The sequence below is a fragment of the Heptranchias perlo genome, chromosome 10 (assembly GCF_035084215.1).
Source record: "Heptranchias perlo isolate sHepPer1 chromosome 10, sHepPer1.hap1, whole genome shotgun sequence".
NCBI classification, from domain to species: domain Eukaryota; kingdom Metazoa; phylum Chordata; class Chondrichthyes; order Hexanchiformes; family Hexanchidae; genus Heptranchias; species Heptranchias perlo.
In genome coordinates, this window is record NC_090334.1 from 84140480 (window position 1) to 84161750 (window position 21271).

Sequence of the window (21271 nt, forward strand, 5' to 3'; positions counted from 1 at the left end):
TATAAACCCCCCCCAAACCCCTCGATTAGATTCCAGTCTGTAACTCACTCCCGGGTATCTGTTATTCTATATATAAACCCCCCGAACCCCTCGATTAGATTCCAGTCTGTAACTCACTCCTGGGTATCTGTTATTCTATATATAAACCCCCCCAAACCCCTCGATTAGATTCCAGCCTGTAACTCACTCCCGGGTATCTGTTATTCTATATATAAACCCCCCGAACCCCTCGATTAGATTCCAGCCTGTAACTCACTCCCGGGTATCTGTTATTCTATATATAAACCCCCCCGAACCCCTCGATTAGATTCCAGCCTGTAACTCACTCCCGGGTATCTGTTATTCTATATATAAACCCCCCGAACCCCTCGATTAGATTCCAGCCTGTAACTCACTCCCGGGTATCTGTTATTCTATATATAAACCCCCCGAACTCCTCGATTAGATTCCAGCCTGTAACTCACTCCCGGGTATCTGTTATTCTATATATAAACCCCCTGAACCCCTCGATTAGACTCCAGCCTGTAACTCACTCCCGGGTATCTGTTATTCTATATATAAACCCCCCGAACTCCTCGATTAGATTCCAGCCTGTAACTCACTCCCGGGTATCTGTTATTCTATATATAAACCCCCTGAACCCCTCGATTAGACTCCAGCCTGTAACTCACTCCCGGGTATCTGTTATTCTATATATAAACCCCCCCGAACCCCTCGATTAGATTCCAGCCTGTAACTCACTCCCGGGTATCTGTTATTCTATATATAAACCCCCCCGAACCCCTCGATTAGATTCCAGCCTGTAACTCACTCCTGGGTATCTGTTATTCTATATATAAACCCCCCGAACCCCTCGATTAGATTCCAGTCTGTAACTCACTCCCGGGTATCTGTTATTCTATATATAAACCCCCTGAACCCCTCGATTAGATTCCAGCCTGTAACTCACTCCCGGGCATCTGTTATTCTATATATAAACCCCCCGAACCCCTCGATTAGATTCCAACCTGTAACTCACTCCTGGGTATCTGTTATTCTATATATAAACCCCCCCAAACCCCTCGATTAGATTCCAGCCTGTAACTCACTCCCGGGTATCTGTTATTCTATATATAAACCCCCCCAAACCCCTCGATTAGATTCCAGCCTGTAACTCATTCCCGGGTATCTGTTATTCTATATATAAACCCCCCGAACTCCTCGATTAGATTCCAGTCTGCAACTCACTCCCGGGTATCTGTTATTCTATATATAAACCCCCCCCAAACCCCTCGATCAGATTCCAGTCTGTAACTCACTCCCGGGTATCTGTTATTCTATATATAAACCCCCCGAACCCCTCGATTAGATTCCAGCCTGTAACTCACTCCCGGGTATCTGTTATTCTATATATAAACCCCCCGAACCCCTCGATTAGATTCCAGTCTGTAACTCACTCCCGGGTATCTGTTATTCTATATATAAACCCCCCGAACCCCTCGATTAGATTCCAGTCTGTAACTCACTCCTGGGTATCTGTTATTCTATATATAAACCCCCCCAAACCCCTCGATTAGATTCCAGCCTGTAACTCACTCCCGGGTATCTGTTATTCTATATATAAACCCCCCGAACCCCTCGATTAGATTCCAGCCTGTAACTCACTCCCGGGTATCTGTTATTCTATATATAAACCCCCCGAACCCCTCGATTAGATTCCAGCCTGTAACTCACTCCCGGGTATCTGTTATTCTATATATAAACCCCCCGAACCCCTCGATTAGATTCCAGCCTGTAACTCTCTCCCGGGTATCTGTTATTCTATATATAAACCCCCCGAACTCCTCGATTAGATTCCAGCCTGTGACTCACTCCCGGGTATCTGTTATTCTATATATAAACCCCCTGAACCCCTCGATTAGACTCCAGCCTGTAACTCACTCCCGGGTATCTGTTATTCTATATATAAACCCCCCGAACTCCTCGATTAGATTCCAGCCTGTAACTCACTCCCGGGTATCTGTTATTCTATATATAAACCCCCTGAACCCCTCGATTAGACTCCAGCCTGTAACTCACTCCCGGGTATCTGTTATTCTATATATAAACCCCCCCGAACCCCTCGATTAGATTCCAGCCTGTAACTCACTCCCGGGTATCTGTTATTCTATATATAAACCCCCCGAACCCCTCGATTAGATTCCAGCCTGTAACTCACTCCCGGGTATCTGTTATTCTATATATAAACCCCCCGAACCCCTCGATTAGATTCCAGTCTGTAACTCACTCCCGGGTATCTGTTATTCTATATATAAACCCCCCGAAACCCTCGATTAGATTCCAGTCTGTAACTCACTCCCGGGTATCTGTTATTCTATATATAAACCCCCCGAACTCCTCGATTAGATTCCAGCCTGTAACTCACTCCCGGGTATCTGTTATTCTATATATAAACCCCCTGAACCCCTCGATTAGACTCCAGCCTGTAACTCACTCCCGGGTATCTGTTATTCTATATATAAACCCCCCCGAACCCCTCGATTAGATTCCAGCCTGTAACTCACTCCCGGGTATCTGTTATTCTATATATAAACCCCCCGAACCCCTCGATTAGATTCCAGCCTGTAACTCACTCCCGGGTATCTGTTATTCTATATATAAACCCCCCGAACCCCTCGATTAGATTCCAGCCTGTAACTCACTCCCAGGTATCTGTTATTCTATATATAAACCCCCCCGAACCCCTCGATTCGATTCCAGCCTGTAACTCACTCCCGGGTATCTGTTATTCTATATATAAACCCCCCGAACTCCTCGATTAGATTCCAGCCTGTGACTCACTCCCGGGTATCTGTTATTCTATATATAAACCCCCTGAACCCCTCGATTAGACTCCAGCCTGTAACTCACTCCCGGGTATCTGTTATTCTATATATAAACCCCCCGAACTCCTCGATTAGATTCCAGCCTGTAACTCACTCCCGGGTATCTGTTATTCTATATATAAACCCCCTGAACCCCTCGATTAGACTCCAGCCTGTAACTCACTCCCGGGTATCTGTTATTCTATATATAAACCCCCCCGAACCCCTCGATTAGATTCCAGCCTGTAACTCACTCCCGGGTATCTGTTATTCTATATATAAACCCCCCGAACCCCTCGATTAGATTCCAGTCTGTAACTCACTCCCGGGTATCTGTTATTCTATATATAAACCCCCCGAAACCCTCGATTAGATTCCAGTCTGTAACTCACTCCCGGGTATCTGTTATTCTATATATAAACCCCCCGAACTCCTCGATTAGATTCCAGCCTGTAACTCACTCCCGGGTATCTGTTATTCTATATATAAACCCCCTGAACCCCTCGATTAGACTCCAGCCTGTAACTCACTCCCGGGTATCTGTTATTCTATATATAAACCCCCCCGAACCCCTCGATTAGATTCCAGCCTGTAACTCACTCCCGGGTATCTGTTATTCTATATATAAACCCCCCGAACCCCTCGATTAGATTCCAGCCTGTAACTCACTCCCGGGTATCTGTTATTCTATATATAAACCCCCCGAACCCCTCGATTAGATTCCAGCCTGTAACTCACTCCCAGGTATCTGTTATTCTATATATAAACCCCCCCGAACCCCTCGATTCGATTCCAGCCTGTAACTCACTCCCGGGTATCTGTTATTCTATATATAAACCCCCCGAACCCCTCGATTAGATTCCAGTCTGTAACTCACTCCCGGGTATCTGTTATTCTATATATAAACCCCCCGAAACCCTCGATTAGATTCCAGTCTGTAACTCACTCCCGGGTATCTGTTATTCTATATATAAACCCCCCCGAACCCCTCGATTAGATTCCAGCCTGTAACTCACTCCCGGGTATCTGTTATTCTATATATAAACCCCCCGAACCCCTCGATTAGATTCCAGTCTGTAACTCACTCCCGGGTATCTGTTATTCTATATATAAACCCCCCGAACCCCTCGATTAGATTCCAGCCTGTAACTCACTCCTGGATATCTGTTATTCTATATATAAACCCCACCGAACCCCTCGATTAGATTCCAGCCTGTAACTCACTCCCGGGTATCTGTTATTCTATATATAAACCCCCCGAACCCCTCGATTAGATTCCAGTCTGTAACTCACTCCCGGGTATCTGTTATTCTATATATAAACCCCCCGAACCCCTCGATTAGATTCCAGTCTGTAACTCACTCCCGGGTATCTGTTACTCGATATATAAACCCCCCGAACCCCTCGATTAGATTCCAGCCTGTAACTCACTCCCGGGTATCTGTTATTCTATATATAAACCCCCCGAACCCCTCGATTAGATTCCAGTCTGTAACTCACTCCCGGGTATCTGTTATTCTATATATAAACCCCCCGAACCCCTCGATTAGATTCCAGTCTGTAACTCACTCCCGGATATCTGTTATTCTATATATAAACCCCCTGAACCCCTCGATTAGATTCCAGCCTGTAACTCACTCCCGGGTATCTGTTATTCTATATATAAACCCCCCGAACCCCTCGATTAGATTCCAGTCTGTAACTCACTCCCGGGTATCTGTTATTCTATATATAAATCCCCCGAACCCCTCGATTAGATTCCAACCTGTAACTCACTCCCGGGTATCTGTTATTCTATATATAAACCCCCCGAACCCCTCGATTAGATTCCAGCCTGTAACTCACTCCCGGGTATCTGTTATTCTATATATAAACCCCCCGAACCCCTCGATTAGATTCCAGTCTGTAACTCACTCCCGGGTATCTGTTATTCTATATATAAACCCCCCGAACCCCTCGATTAGATTCCAGTCTGTAACTCACTCCCGGATATCTGTTATTCTATATATAAACCCCCCCGAACCCCTCGATTAGATTCCAGTCTGTAACTCACTCCTGGATATCTGTTATTCTATATATAAACCCCCTGAACCCCTCGATTAGATTCCAGCCTGTAACTCACTCCCGGGTATCTGTTATTCTATATATAAACCCCCCCAAACCCCTCGATTAGATTCCAGTCTGTAACTCACTCCCGGATATCTGTTATTCTATATATAAACCCCCCGAACCCCTCGATTAGATTCCAGCCTGTAACTCACTCCCGGGTATCTGTTATTCTATATATAAACCGCCCCAAACCCCTCGATTAGATTCCAGTCTGTAACTCACTCCCGGGTATCTGTTATTCTATATATAAACCCCCCCAAACCCCTCGATTAGATTCCAGTCTGTAACTCACTCCCGGATATCTGTTATTCTATATATAAACCCCCCCGAACCCCTCGATTAGATTCCAGTCTGTAACTCACTCCCGGGTATCTGTTATTCTATATATAAACCCCCCCGAACCCCTCGATTAGATTCCAGCCTGTAACTCACTCCCGGGTATCTGTTATTCTATATATAAACCCCCCCAAACCCCTCGATTAGATTCCAGTCTGTAACTCACTCCCGGGTATCTGTTATTCTATATATAAACCCCCCCGAACCCCTCGATTAGATTCCAGCCTGTAACTCACTCCCGGGTATCTGTTATTCTATATATAAATCCCCCAAACCCCTCGATTAGATTCCAGTCTGTAACTCACTCCCGGATATCTGTTATTCTATATATAAACCCCCCGAACCCCTCGATTAGATTCCAGCCTGTAACTCACTCCCGGGTATCTGTTATTCTATATATAAACCCCCCCAAACCCCTCGATTAGATTCCAGTCTGTAACTCACTCCCGGGTATCTGTTATTCTATATATAAACCCCCCCAAACCCCTCGATTAGATTCCAGTCTGTAACTCACTCCCGGATATCTGTTATTCTATATATAAACCCCCCCGAACCCCTCGATTAGATTCCAGTCTGTAACTCACTCCCGGGTATCTGTTATTCTATATATAAACCCCCCGAACCCCTCGATTAGATTCCAGTCTGTAACTCACTCCCGGGTATCTGTTATTCTATATATAAACCCCCCGAACCCCTCGATTAGATTCCAGCCTGTAACTCACTCCCGGGTATCTGTTATTCTATATATAAACCCCCCCGAACCCCTCGATTAGATTCCAGTCTGTAACTCACTCCCGGGTATCTGTTATTCTATATATAAACCCCCTGAACCCCTCGATTAGATTCCAGTCTGTAACTCACTCCCGGGTATCTGTTATTCTATATATAAACCCCCCGAACCCCTCGATTAGATTCCAGCCTGTAACTCACTCCCGGGTATCTGTTATTCTATATATAAACCCCCCGAACCCCTCGATTAGATTCCAGTCTGTAACTCACTCCCGGGTATCTGTTATTCTATATATAAACCCCCCGAAACCCTCGATTAGATTCCAGTCTGTAACTCACTCCCGGGTATCTGTTATTCTATATATAAACCCCCCGAACTCCTCGATTAGATTCCAGCCTGTAACTCACTCCCGGGTATCTGTTATTCTATATATAAACCCCCTGAACCCCTCGATTAGACTCCAGCCTGTAACTCACTCCCGGGTATCTGTTATTCTATATATAAACCCCCCCGAACCCCTCGATTAGATTCCAGCCTGTAACTCACTCCCGGGTATCTGTTATTCTATATATAAACCCCCCGAACCCCTCGATTAGATTCCAGCCTGTAACTCACTCCCGGGTATCTGTTATTCTATATATAAACCCCCCGAACCCCTCGATTAGATTCCAGCCTGTAACTCACTCCCAGGTATCTGTTATTCTATATATAAACCCCCCCGAACCCCTCGATTCGATTCCAGCCTGTAACTCACTCCCGGGTATCTGTTATTCTATATATAAACCCCCCGAACCCCTCGATTAGATTCCAGTCTGTAACTCACTCCCGGGTATCTGTTATTCTATATATAAACCCCCCGAAACCCTCGATTAGATTCCAGTCTGTAACTCACTCCCGGGTATCTGTTATTCTATATATAAACCCCCCCGAACCCCTCGATTAGATTCCAGCCTGTAACTCACTCCCGGGTATCTGTTATTCTATATATAAACCCCCCGAACCCCTCGATTAGATTCCAGTCTGTAACTCACTCCCGGGTATCTGTTATTCTATATATAAACCCCCCGAACCCCTCGATTAGATTCCAGCCTGTAACTCACTCCCGGGTATCTGTTATTCTATATATAAACCCCCCGAACCCCTCGATTAGATTCCAGTCTGTAACTCACTCCCGGATATCTGTTATTCTATATATAAACCCCCTGAACCCCTCGATTAGATTCCAGCCTGTAACTCACTCCCGGGTATCTGTTATTCTATATATAAACCCCCCGAACCCCTCGATTAGATTCCAGTCTGTAACTCACTCCCGGGTATCTGTTATTCTATATATAAATCCCCCGAACCCCTCGATTAGATTCCAGCCTGTAACTCACTCCCGGGTATCTGTTATTCTATATATAAACCCCCCGAACCCCTCGATTAGATTCCAGCCTGTAACTCACTCCCGGGTATCTGTTATTCTATATATAAACCCCCCGAACCCCTCGATTAGATTCCAGTCTGTAACTCACTCCCGGATATCTGTTATTCTATATATAAACCCCCCCGAACCCCTCGATTAGATTCCAGTCTGTAACTCACTCCTGGATATCTGTTATTCTATATATAAACCCCCTGAACCCCTCGATTAGATTCCAGCCTGTAACTCACTCCCGGGTATCTGTTATTCTATATATAAACCCCCCGAACCCCTCGATTAGATTCCAGTCTGTAACTCACTCCCGGGTATCTGTTATTCTATATATAAACCCCCAGACCCCCTCGATTAGATTCCAGCCTGTAACTCACTCCCGGATATCTGTTATTCTATATATAAACCCCCCGAACCCCTCGATTAGATTCCAGCCTGTAACTCACTCCCGGGTATCTGTTATTCTATATATAAACCCCCCCAAACCCCTCGATTAGATTCCAGTCTGTAACTCACTCCCGGGTATCTGTTATTCTATATATAAACCCCCCCGAACCCCTCGATTAGATTCCAGCCTGTAACTCACTCCCGGGTATCTGTTATTCTATATATAAACCCCCCCAAACCCCTCGATTAGATTCCAGTCTGTAACTCACTCCCGGATATCTGTTATTCTATATATAAACCCCCCGAACCCCTCGATTAGATTCCAGCCTGTAACTCACTCCCGGGTATCTGTTATTCTATATATAAACCCCCCCAAACCCCTCGATTAGATTCCAGTCTGTAACTCACTCCCGGGTATCTGTTATTCTATATATAAACCCCCCCAAACCCCTCGATTAGATTCCAGTCTGTAACTCACTCCCGGATATCTGTTATTCTATATATAAACCCCCCCGAACCCCTCGATTAGATTCCAGTCTGTAACTCACTCCCGGGTATCTGTTATTCTATATATAAACCCCCCCGAACCCCTCGATTAGATTCCAGCCTGTAACTCACTCCCGGGTATCTGTTATTCTATATATAAACCCCCCCAAACCCCTCGATTAGATTCCAGTCTGTAACTCACTCCCGGGTATCTGTTATTCTATATATAAACCCCCCCGAACCCCTCGATTAGATTCCAGCCTGTAACTCACTCCCGGGTATCTGTTATTCTATATATAAACCCCCCCAAACCCCTCGATTAGATTCCAGTCTGTAACTCACTCCCGGATATCTGTTATTCTATATATAAACCCCCCGAACCCCTCGATTAGATTCCAGCCTGTAACTCACTCCCGGGTATCTGTTATTCTATATATAAACCCCCCCAAACCCCTCGATTAGATTCCAGTCTGTAACTCACTCCCGGATATCTGTTATTCTATATATAAACCCCCCGAACCCCTCGATTAGATTCCAGTCTGTAACTCACTCCCGGGTATCTGTTATTCTATATATAAACCCCCCCAAACCCCTCGATTAGATTCCAGTCTGTAACTCACTCCCGGATATCTGTTATTCTATATATAAACCCCCCGAACCCCTCGATTAGATTCCAGCCTGTAACTCACTCCCGGGTATCTGTTATTCTATATATAAACCCCCCCAAACCCCTCGATTAGATTCCAGTCTGTAACTCACTCCCGGGTATCTGTTATTCTATATATAAACCCCCCCAAACCCCTCGATTAGATTCCAGTCTGTAACTCACTCCCGGGTATCTGTTATTCTATATATAAACCCCCCCGAACCCCTCGATTAGATTCCAGCCTGTAACTCACTCCCGGGTATCTGTTATTCTATATATAAACCCCCCCAAACCCCTCAATTAGATTCCAGTCTGTAACTCACTCCCGGATATCTGTTATTCTATATATAAACCCCCCGAACCCCTCGATTAGATTCCAGCCTGTAACTCACTCCCGGGTATCTGTTATTCTATATATAAACCCCCCCAAACCCCTCGATTAGATTCCAGTCTGTAACTCACTCCCGGATATCTGTTATTCTATATATAAACCCCCCGAACCCCTCGATTAGATTCCAGTCTGTAACTCACTCCCGGGTATCTGTTATTCTATATATAAACCCCCCCAAACCCCTCGATTAGATTCCAGTCTGTAACTCACTCCCGGATATCTGTTATTCTATATATAAACCCCCCGAACCCCTCGATTAGATTCCAGCCTGTAACTCACTCCCGGGTATCTGTTATTCTATATATAAACCCCCCCAAACCCCTCGATTAGATTCCAGTCTGTAACTCACTCCCGGGTATCTGTTATTCTATATATAAACCCCCCCGAACCCCTCGCTTAGATTCCAGTCTGTAACTCACTCCCGGGTATCTGTTATTCTATATATAAACCCCCCGAACCCCTCGATTAGATTCCAGTCTGTAACTCACTCCTGGTTAATATCCTGACTGTTATTTACCTCCAATCCTTTCTCTGACCCTCCATTCCTCTTCAATCCTGTGTTCTCGAGTTGAGTCGTCACCTCCTGTAACCAATCACCGATGCCGTTCATCTTGCTGAGCGTTTCGTCCCGGTCTCCCTCCTCCTCCTCCTCCACTCCTCCCCGACTCCTGTCGATCTTCACTCCCTCCTCCTCCTCCACTCCTCCCCGACTCGTGTCGATCTTCACTCCCTCCTCCTCCTCCACTCCTCCCCGACTCCTGTCGATCTTCACTCCCTCCTCCTCCTCCACTCCTCCCCGACTCCTGTCGATCTTCACTCCCTCCTCCTCCTCCACTCCTCCCCGACTCGTGTCGATCTTCACTCCCTCCTCCTCCTCCTCCACTCCTCCCCGACTCCTGTCGATCTTCACTCCCTCCTCCTCCTCCACTCCTCCCCGACTCCTGTCGATCTTCACTCCCTCCTCCTCCTCCACTCCTCCCCGACTCGTGTCGATCTTCACTCCCTCCTCCTCCTCCTCCACTCCTCCCCGACTCCTGTCGATCTTCACTCCCTCCTCCTCCTCCACTCCTCTCCGACTCGTGTCGATCTTCACTCCCTCCTCCTCCTCCACTCCTCCCCGACTCCTGTCGATCTTCACTCCCTCCTCCTCCTCCTCCACTCCTCCCCGACTCGTGTCGATCTTCACTCCCTCCTCCTCCTCCACTCCTCCCCGACTCCTGTCGATCTTCACTCCCTCCTCCTCCTCCACTCCTCCCCGACTCCTGTCGATCTTCACTCCCTCCTCCTCCTCCTCCACTCCTCCTCGACTCCTGTCGATCTTCACTCCCTCCTCCTCCTCCTCCACTCCTCCTCGACTCCTGTCGATCTTCACTCCCTCCTCCTCCTCCTCCACTCCTCCCCGACTCCTGTTGATCTTCACTCCCTCCTCCTCCTCCTCCACTCCTCCCCGACTCCTGTCGATCTTCACTCCCTCCTCCTCCTCCTCCACTCCTCCCCGACTCCTGTCGATCTTCACTCCCTCCTCCTCCTCCACTCCTCCTCGACTCCTGTCGATCTTCACTCCCTCCTCCTCCTCCACTCCTCCCCGACTCGTGTCGATCTTCACTCCCTCCTCCTCCTCCTCCACTCCTCCCCGACTCCTGTCGATCTTCACTCCCTCCTCCTCCTCCTCCACTCCTCCCCGACTCCTGTCGATCTTCACTCCCTCCTCCTCCTCCACTCCTCCTCGACTCCTGTCGATCTTCACTCCCTCCTCCTCCTCCTCCACTCCTCCCCGACTCGTGTCGATCTTCACTCCCTCCTCCTCCTCCACTCCTCCTCGACTCCTGTCGATCTTCACTCCCTCCTCCTCCTCCACTCCTCCTCGACTCCTGTCGATCTTCACTCCCTCCTCCTCCTCCACTCCTCTCCGACTCCTGTCGATCTTCACTCCCTCCTCCTCCTCCACTCCTCCCCGACTCGTGTCGATCTTCACTCCCTCCTCCTCCTCCACTCCTCCTCGACTCCTGTCGATCTTCACTCCCTCCTCCTCCTCCTCCACTCCTCCCCGACTCCTGTCGATCTTCACTCCCTCCTCCTCCTCCACTCCTCCCCGACTCCTGTCGATCTTCACTCCCTCCTCCTCCTCCTCCACTCCTCCTCGACTCCTGTCGATCTTCACTCCCTCCTCCTCCTCCACTCCTCCCCGACTCCTGTCGATCTTCACCGCCAGACTGTAAAACAAATCACCCGGTTTATAGCAGGGGCTCCTCGAGGTCAGGGCGCCAGCTCGCGCGCGGGTGCGTTTTCTGAAATCCCCGCGGGTGAGTCCGTTATCCCCGGGGGAGTGAGGGAACGAGAGAGCCTGTTACTGAGGCGGGCCAGAGAGGCTGGTCTTTGTGTAATGGACGGTCTTTGCCTGTCAGTGTAATGAGTGAATGAATCTCCCTGCTCACAGCTGACAAACACAATAAGGACCTTAATCTCTGTCCAATTAGACTGGGGATAAACAAGCCCCATCCCATCTAACGACTGTAACCAGTCTCTGCAGGCTCAGACCTTGGGATGTCACGCTCGGATTGGATTGTTTACAAAAGGAAACAGACTCCAAAGGCTGGCAAGGAGCAGACTTGGTGCAAGCAGAGCCACAAAGCAGTTTACACACAGCGAGGGCCAGATTTAGGGTCAGGCAGTGGGGAGGCTGGGTCTCACAAAGTGACGACCTGTTGTTTGAGCTGCCACAGGGGCTGGTGCCCGCTCTGCAGGTAGTGCCAAGTATGAAAATTAGCCCCCACATGCCCACTGTGAGGATCGATGGGCTATTGTACCATGGGGGGCATCACAGCAAGGCCCGATTGGAGCAGGAACATAGGAACATAGGAACAGGAGGAGGCCATTCAGCCCCTCGTGCCTGCTCCACCATTTGATAAGATCATGGCTGACCTGTGATCTAACTCCATATACCTGCCTTTGGCCCATATCCCTTAATACCTTTGGTTGCCAAAAAGCCTATCTATCTCACATTTAAATTTAGCAATTGAGCTAGTATCAATTGCCGTTTGCGGAAGAGAGTTCCAAACTTCTACAACCCTTTGTGTGTAGAAATGTTTTCTAATCTCGCTCCTGAAAGGTCTGGCTCTAATTTTTAGACTGTGCCCCCTACTCCTAAAATCCCCAACCAGCGGAAATAGTTTCTCTCTATCCACCCTATCCGTTCCCCTTAATATCTTATAAACTTCGATCAGATCACCCCTTAACCTTCGAAACTCCAGAGAATACAACCCCAATTTGTGTAATCTCTGCTCGTAACTTAACCCTTGAAGTCCGGGTATCATTCTAGTAAACCTACGCTGCACTCCCTCCAAGGCCAATATGCCCTTCCGAAGGTGCGGTGCCCAGAACTGCTCACAGTACTCCAGGTGCGGTCTAACCAGGGTTTTTCCCCCTTGTACTCTAGTCCTCAGTGCCCCTGGGGTCGGGAACACTGGCTGATGTTTGGGTTCCCGACCCCAGGGGCACTGAGCCTAATTGTATCGCCCCAATCACCAACCAGGGGATGGAGCCTGGGCCTTTCCCGCTGTGTGTCTGAGGCTCGGTCCCACACCGGGTGAGATCATCCCACTCAGCACAGGCCGGGTTTGGAGCCTGGGCCTTTCCCACTGTGTGTCTGAGGCTCGGTCCCACACCGGGTGAGATCATCCCACTCAGCATAGGCCAGGTTTGGAGCCTGGGCCTTTCCCTGCCGTGTGTCCGGGGCTCGGTCCCACACCGGGTGAGATCATCCCACTCAGCACAGGCCGGGTTTGGAGCCTGGGCCTTTCCCTGCCGTGTGTCCGGGGCTCGGTCCCACACCGGGTGAGATCATCCCACTCAGCACAGGCCGGGGTTGGAGCCTGGGCCTTTCCTGCCGTGTGTCTGAGGCTCGGTCCCACACCGGGTGAGATCATCCCACTCAGCACAGGCCGGGGTTGGAGCCTGGGCCTTTCCCTGCCGTGTGTCCGGGGCTCGGTCCCACACGAGGCGGTTACATTTCTCCTGGAATCCTCCCTGACCTCCGGCATCGGTCTTCCATCGCTCGCAGCTCCTGAAGGACGGGTGCGGCCGGAATTCTATCGGAGGCGTCCCGCACAGCGAGGACACCGGTCACCCGCCGGACCAGAACGGCCAGGGACGACTGCTGGTGCCTCAGGTCATCATCGTAATGGCTGACGTACTCCTCCAGCTCCAGGAGCTCAGCCTTTGTAGCTTGTTCACTCGGGCCCTCAGGCAAAGCATCCTGGAGATGGTCCAGAACGATGGTCGCTCGATCAATCTAAAGGGCAAAAGAAAGAACTCCCATTTCTACAGGGACTTTCACCACCTCAGGACGTCCCAAAGCGCTTTACAGCCAATTAAGTAACTTTAAAGTACAGAAACTGTTGTAATGTAGGAAACACAGCAGCCAATTTGCGCACAGCAAGATCCCACAGACGGCAGTGTGATAATGACCAGAGAATCTGTTTTTAGTGAGGTTGGTTGAGGGATAAATATCGGCCCCAGGACACTGGGGAGAACTCCCCCTGCTCTTCTTCAAAATAGTGCAGTGGGAAAACTTACATCCTCCCGAGAGGGCAGACGGGGCCTCGGTTTAACGTCTCATCCAAAAGACGGCACCTCCGACAGTGCAGCACTCCCTCAGTACTGCGCCGGGGTCAGCCTGGATTATGGGCTCAAGTCTCTGGAGTGGGGGCTCGAACCCACGACCACGACGTTAGTCGTCAGCTGTGGCTCAGTGATAGCACATTGGTCTCTGAGTCAGAAAGTCATGGGTTCAAGTCCCAATCCAGAGACTGGGCCAGTGTTGGTGCGATTGGTACCTGTTCACTGCCCTGCATTGGCACAGTCAGTACCCGTTCACTGCCCTGCATTGGCACAGTCAGTACCCGTTCACTGCCCTGTGTTGGCGCAGTCAGTACCCGTTCACTGCCCTGCATTGGCACAGTCAGTACCTGTTCACTGCCCTGCATTGGCACAGTCAGTACCCGTTCACTGCCCTGCGTTGGCGCAGTCAGTACCCGTTCACTGCCCTGTGTTGGCGCAGTCAGTACCCGTTCACTGCCCTGCATTGGCGCAGTCAGTACCCGTTCACTGCCCTGTGTTGGTGCAGTCAGTACCCGTTCACTGCCCTGCATTGGCGCAGTCAGTACCTGTTCACTGCCCTGTGTTGGCACAGTCAGTACCCGTTCACTGCCCTGCATTGGCACAGTCAGTACCTGTTCACTGCCCTGTGTTGGCACAGTCAGTACCCGTTCACTGCCCTGTGTTGGCACAGTCAGTACCCATTCACTGCCCTGCGTTGGCGCAGTCAGTACCCGTTCACTGCCCTGTGTTGGCACAGTCAGTACCCGTTCACTGCCCTATGTTGGCGCAGTCAGTACCCATTCACTGCCCTGTGTTGGCACAGTCAGTACCCGTTCACTGCCCTGCGTTGGCGCAGTCAGTACCCGTTCACTGCCCTGCGTTGGCGCAGTCAGTACCCGTTCACTGCCCTGCATTGGCGCAGTCAGTACCCGTTCACTGCCCTGTGTTGGCACAGTCAGTACCCGTTCACTGCCCTGTGTTGGCACAGTCAGTACCTGCTCACTGCCCTGTGTTGGCGCAGTCAGTACCCGTTCACTGCCCTGTGTTGGCGCAATCAGTACCTGTTCACTGCCCTACGTTGGCGCAGTCAGTACCTGCTCACTGCCCTGTGTTGGCGCAGTCAGTACCCGTTCACTGCCCTGTGTTCGCGCAGTCAGTACCCATTCACTGCCCTGCGTTGGCGCAGTCAGTACCTGTACCTGCCCTGTGTTCGCGCAGTCAGTACCCGTTCACTGCCCTGTGTTCGCGCAGTCAGTACCCGTTCACTGCCCTGTGTTGGCGCAGTCAGTACCCGTTCACTGCCCTGTGTTGGCGCAGTCAGTACCTGTACCTGCCCTGTGTTCGCGCAGTCAGTACCTGCTCACTGCCCTGTGTTGGCGCAGTCAGTACCCGTTCACTGCCCTGTGTTGGCGCAGTCAGTACCTGTTCACTGCCCTGCGTTGGCGCAGTCAGTACCTGCTCACTGCCCTGTGTTGGCGCAGTCAGTACCCGTTCACTGCCCTGTGTTCGCGCAGTCAGTACCCGTTCACTGCCCTGCGTTGGCGCAGTCAGTACCTGTACCTGCCCTGTGTTCGCGCAGTCAGTACCCGTTCACTGCCCTGTGTTCGCGCAGTCAGTACCCGTTCACTGCCCTGTGTTGGCGCAGTCAGTACCCGTTCACTGCCCTGTGTTGGCGCAGTCAGTACCTGTACCTGCCCTGTGTTCGCGCAGTCAGTACCTGCTCACTGCCCTGTGTTGGCGCAGTCAGTACCCGTTCACTGCCCTGCGTTGGTGCAGTCAGTACCTGCTCACTGCCCTGTGTTGGCACAGTCAAGACCCGTTCACTGACCTGCGTTGGCGCAGTCAGTACCCGTTCACTGCCCTGCATTGGCGCAGTCAGTACCCGTTCACTGCCCTGTGTTGGTGCAGTCAGTACCTGTTCACTGCCCTGTGTTGGCAGTCAGTACCCGTTCACTGCCCTGTGTTGGCACAGTCAGTACCCATTCACTGCCCTGCGTTGGCGCAGTCAGTACCCGTTCACTGCCCTGTGTTGGCACAGTCAGTACCCGTTCACTGCCCTATGTTGGCGCAGTCAGTACCCATTCACTGCCCTGTGTTGGCACAGTCAGTACCCGTTCACTGCCCTGCGTTGGCGCAGTCAGTACCCGTTCACTGCCCTGCGTTGGCGCAGTCAGTACCCGTTCACTGCCCTGCATTGGCGCAGTCAGTACCCGTTCACTGCCCTGTGTTGGCGCAGTCAGTACCCGTTCACTGCCCTGTGTTGGCGCAGTCAGTACCCGTTCACTGCCCTGCGTTGGTGCAGTCAGTACCTGTTCACCGCCCTGTGTTGGCGCAGTCAGTACCCGTTCACTGCCCTGTGTTGGTGCAGTCAGTACACGTTCACTGCCCTGTGTTGGCGCAGTCAGTACCCGTTCACTGCCCTGTGTTGGAGCAGTCAGTACCCGTTCACTGCCCTGTGTTGGCGCAGTCAGTACCCGTTCACTGCCCTGCGTTGGCGCAGTCAGTACCTGTTCACTGCCCTGTTTTGGCGCAGTCAGTACCTGTTCACTGCCCTGTGTTGGCGCAGTCAGTACCTGTTCACCGCCCTGTGTTGGCGCAGTCAGTACCCGTTCACTGCCCTGCGTTGGCGCAGTCAGTACCTGTTCACCGCCCTGTGTTGGCGCAGTCAGTACCTGTTCACTGCCCTGTGTTGGCGCAGTCAGTACCCGTTCACTGCCCTGCGTTGGCGCAGTCAGTACCTGTTCACCGCCCTGTGTTGGCGCAGTCTGTACCCGTTCACTGCCCTGCGTTGGTGCAGTCAGTACCCGTTCACTGCCCTGCGTTGGCGCAGTCAGTACCCATTCACTGCCCTGCGTTGGCGCAGTCAGTACCCGTTCACTGCCCTGCGTTGGCGCAGTCAGTACCCGTTCACCGCCCTGTGTTGGCGCAGTCAGTACCCGTTCACCGCCCTGTGTTGGCGCAGTCAGTACCCGTTCACTGCCCTGCATTGGCGCAGTCAGTACCTGCTCACTGATGGTTTTCCATTCCTCCTTCAGGTCCCTGCTGTATAATTCTTGCTCCTTCGCTGAGTCTTGGAGGCAGAGCCAGTGGTCCCAGACTCTAGACACAGCTCGACTAGCACACGCCCCACCCCCTGCCTCACCCGTCCTCTCCAAATCCACGGCTCTATCCCGCAGGTCCGTCATCTTCCTCTTGATGGAATCGATATCTCCTCCCAGCACCTTCAGTTAATGGAAAAAACAGAGTGTACATGGGGAGAGTCCACGATAGGGGAGAGTGTACATGGGGAGAGTCCACGATAGGGGAGAGTGTACATGGGGAGAGTCCACCATAGGGGAGAGTGTACATGGGGAGAGTCCACAATAGGGGAGAGTGTACATGGGGAGAGTCCACGATAGGGGAGAGTGTACATGGGGAGAGTCCACAATAGGGGAGAGTGTACATGGGGAGAGTCCACGATAGGGGAGAGTGTACATGGGGAGAGTCCACGATAGGGGAGAGTGTACATGGGGAGAGTCCACAATAGGGGAGAGTGTACATGGGGAGAGTCCACGATAGGGGAGAGTGTACATGGGGAGAGTCCACAATAGGGGAGAGTGTACATGGGGAGAGTCCACAATAGGGGAGAGTGTACATGGGGAGAGTCCACAATAGGGGAGAGTGTACATGGGGAGAGTCCACAATAGGGGAGAGTGTACATGGGGAGAGTCCACGATAGGGGAGAGTGTACATGGGGAGAGTCCACGATAGGGGAGAGTGTACATGGGGAGAGTCCACAATAGGGGAGAGTGTACATGGGGAGAGTCCACGATAGGGGAGAGTGTACATGGGGAGAGTCCACAATAGGGGAGAGTGTACATGGGCTCTGGGAGGAGATTAAATGGAAGGAATGAATAGCCTTTCTTCTTTCTGTGCCTTATATTCATGTCGTCATAATGAAACTACCTCTCAAGCCCATGTTTTGCTTTACAGTGTACCCTCACCCCCGGGCAAAAACATAGACAGACACAGACACAGGCACAGGCAGACGCAGACCGATGCAGACACAGACGGATGCAGACACAGACACAGACTGACGCAGACACAGACGGACGCAGACACATCCCCAACCTCAGCCCCTGCTCTGGGCTGGTGTGAGACACACAGATCGATGTAACACCATCTTTACCCTCTGTCTCTCCGCTTGCTCAATTGCTGCTTTATAGGAAGACGGGGTTTGTGATGCTGAGGCTCTGAGGGCCGTCTCCAGAGCATCGAGGCGGTTCGAGAGTTGCCGGCAGTCTGTCATATATTCTCTCTGTTTCTCCACGTACCTGCCCAAGGAGCGGAAATATTTTACTAGTTTTATTAAATCTGCAGATAACAAATTACCAGAGAAGAGCTGACCTACTGAGAGTCCTCCGCTGCCCTTCCTCGTGGGAGGGAAGGAGAGACAGACTGACTCCCTTTTATACAGCGTCTTTCACGACTTTAGGACGCACCAAAGTACTGTCCAGCCAATGAAGTACTTTTGAAGTGTAGTCACTGTTGTAATGTAGGGAAACGCGGCAGCCAATTTACGCACAGCAAGATCCCACAAACAGCAATGGGATAAAAGACTGGATGATGTGTTTTAGGTGTTAGTTGAGGGATAAATATTGGCCAGGCCAATAGATGAGCGGGTAACAGAAAAGGGACACCCAAAAAAAAACCATTGATAAACATATAAAAAGTAAAAGGACAGTTAAAGGAATGGTGGGGCCAATCAGGGGTAAGGAAGGAAATCTTCACGTGGAGGCAGAGAGTGTGATCGAGGCACTGACTGAGGAGTTGGCATCTGTCATCACAAAAGAAAAGGATGAAGTTAATGTCGCAGCATTGGAGGGGGCAGGGGGGAGGGCGGGGGGAGTAGAGATAGAAATAGATAGAAAGGAGGTGCTCAATAGGTTGGCCTTCAGGTATGTGGAGAGACTGGAGAAGCTGGGATTGTTCTCCTTAGAGCAGAGGAGGTTAAGGGGAGATTAGATAGAGGTGTTCAAAATCATGAAGGGGCTTTGACGGAGCAAATGGGGGGGAAACTGCTTCCGCTGGCAAGTGGGCCGGTGACCAGAGGTCACAGATTTAAAATAATTGGCAAAAGAACTAGATTTTTTTCACACTGAGGGTTGTTTTGATCTGGAGCACACTACCTGAAAGGGTGATGGAAGCAGATTCCACAGGAACTTTCAAAAGGCAATTGGACTTGTACTTGAAGAGGACGAATTAATTTACTGGGTTATGGGGAAAAAGCCGGGGAGTGGGAATAAATTGGGAAACTTGTTCAAAGAGCCGGCACAGGCACGGATGGCCTCCTTCTGTGCTGTAAGATTCTAGGACACCAGGGAAAACTCCCCCGCTCTTCTTCAAATAGTGGCCGTGGGATCTTTTACGTCCACCTGAGAGGGCAGACGGGGCCCTCGGTTTAATGTCTTGTCCAAATGACGGCACCTCTGACAGTGCAGCACTCCCTCACTGGGAGGGTCAGCCTGGATTTTTGCGCTCAAGTCTCTGGAGTGGGACTTGAACCCACGACCTTCAGACTCAGAGGTCAGAGGCGGCTTTCGTTGGTGAGCAAGGAGCCGTTGACAAGCTGCGTACCTTCCCTCCGTGTCGCAGCGATCTTCACTGACGGCCTCTCTTTTGGCCTTCCCGTCGGCCACAACCCTCCGCGGTTGCTCCGCTGCCTCAGGATCCTTCGCCAAACGTTCCAGCTCCTCGTGTGCCCGCCCTTTGACCTCAGCCCGCAGACCCTCGAGGCGCTCCCCGCCCCGGCCCGGGGCCTCGCTCCGCTCCTGCAGCCTTCCAAACTCCGCCTGGAGACCGGCGACTCGCGCCGCGATCTCCTGACGCTCCCCCCCCGTCACCGTCTCCGACAGGCGCCGCTGGAACTCCTTGGCCTCCCGCTGAAACGCATCGGCCGGGGCCGAGATTTCCGACCGTTCCCTCAGCTCCTTCTCCGCCCGCCTGCCGCGGTCCCGTGCGAGGGCCGTCGATCTGGAGAACCTCCTCTCCAAGAACTTCAGCTGGCTGCTCAGGAGGCTGCGCTCAGAGTTAGTCAGTGCCGGGAAAGCCTCCGCGGCCTCCTGGAGCACGGACTCCAGGAGTTCCTTCTGCTCCGGCAGGCGGTGCAGAGCCGACTGGTCCTCCAGGTGGGGACCGCTGTCCCGCCGCTGGACTCCGGAGGCAGCCGCGCCCTCCACCTTCTCCAGCCACCGGGCGAGCTCCTCCGCGCCGGCCGCCATCTTCTCCCTCCGCGGCAGGGCGGTCGTCAGCCGCCGCAGGCGAGACGCCGACTTCCGCGCCAGCTCCGCGCCGGCTCCCCGCAGCGCTGCCAGGAGGGAGTCCGCCTCGGCGGCTTGGGGCCGGCTCATCCCCAGCAAGAGCGCGCCCGCCCGGGTAGAGAACGCCTCGATCGCGGGCAGCCGGCCGGCGATGTCACCGTGCAAGGCCTGGTGACCCTCGACCTGCGCCTTCAAGTCCTCTGGCGATAGGGCGACCTTCTCGGCCGCCGCGAGCTGGCCGTCCGTTTTCTTCAGCCAGGTCAGGGCCCCCTTAATGCCCGACAGGAGCCGGGCCTCCTCCGTCCCCACGCCCTCCGGGAAGGCGTGGTCCGTTGACGTGAGCGCGCTCTGCGCCCGCCTAACCGCCTCCGCCAGCACCTCCTTCTCCCGGCTGCCCCGCGCGGTTTGCACGAACCGCTCCACTTCCCTCTGGCGCCAGCGCAGAGCGGCCCTCCTGCCCTCCAGGTCGGGGGTCAGGGCCGGGCGAGGACCCTCCTCCTGTCGCTCTGCCGACCCCTGGCTCTTGGCCCAGCTCTCCAGCTCCCGCAGCGAGGTCAGGTGTCGGTCAAAGTCCTCCGCCTCTGCGGTCAGGGAGCGCAGGTTCCTCTTCAGGTTCTGCTCGAGACGCAGCCAGTCCCGGTTCAAACCCTCCAGCTGCCTCCTCAGTAGGGCTCGGTCCATTTCGTTCAGGTGTTCAGACACTTTGTCCCCCAGCTCTTCCAGTTCACCTAAAACCATTTTCTCCTTTTCCAGGTTCCCGGCCAGGCTTTGGGCCTTCTCCAAGTGGGAGATGCTGCTCTCCACCGCACCCCTGTGAAGGACACAGATCGATTATCTTCAGGATTACAAAGAGAGACCTCCCTTCCCCCTCCCGACATCCTGATAATGGCTGACGAGTGGGTTTCGCTCTCGCCCCGGAGTCAGACGGTCGTGGGTTCGAGCCCCCACTCCAGAGACTTGAGCCCATAACCCAGGCCGACGCTCCCAGTGCAGTACCGAGGGAGCGCTGCACTGTCGGAGGTGCCGTCTTT

The 21271-nt window shown here is 52.1% G+C and overlaps 2 protein-coding genes across 2 annotated transcripts in view; both read right to left on the reverse strand.

Moving 5' to 3' along the window:
• Positions 1 to 10037, reverse strand: part of LOC137326740 (nesprin-2-like) — a 246195-nt gene extending 236158 nt beyond the window's left edge. The window contains exon 1 of the mRNA XM_067992112.1: positions 9860 to 10037. Coding sequence (XP_067848213.1) covers positions 9860 to 9952 — 93 coding nt within the window. The 5' untranslated portion in view covers positions 9953 to 10037. The remainder of the gene's footprint in view (positions 1 to 9859) is intronic.
• The window catches only part of LOC137326802 (nesprin-2-like), a 130122-nt gene continuing 118871 nt past the window's right edge, over positions 10021 to 21271 (reverse strand). The window contains exons 29-34 of the mRNA XM_067992196.1: positions 19558 to 21051; positions 18110 to 18254; positions 16944 to 17162; positions 13374 to 13633; positions 10160 to 11555; positions 10021 to 10041 (exon numbers count right to left, since the gene is read on the reverse strand). Of these exons, the coding sequence (XP_067848297.1) occupies positions 10021 to 10041; positions 10160 to 11555; positions 13374 to 13633; positions 16944 to 17162; positions 18110 to 18254; positions 19558 to 21051 (3535 nt within the window). The remainder of the gene's footprint in view (positions 10042 to 10159; positions 11556 to 13373; positions 13634 to 16943; positions 17163 to 18109; positions 18255 to 19557; positions 21052 to 21271) is intronic.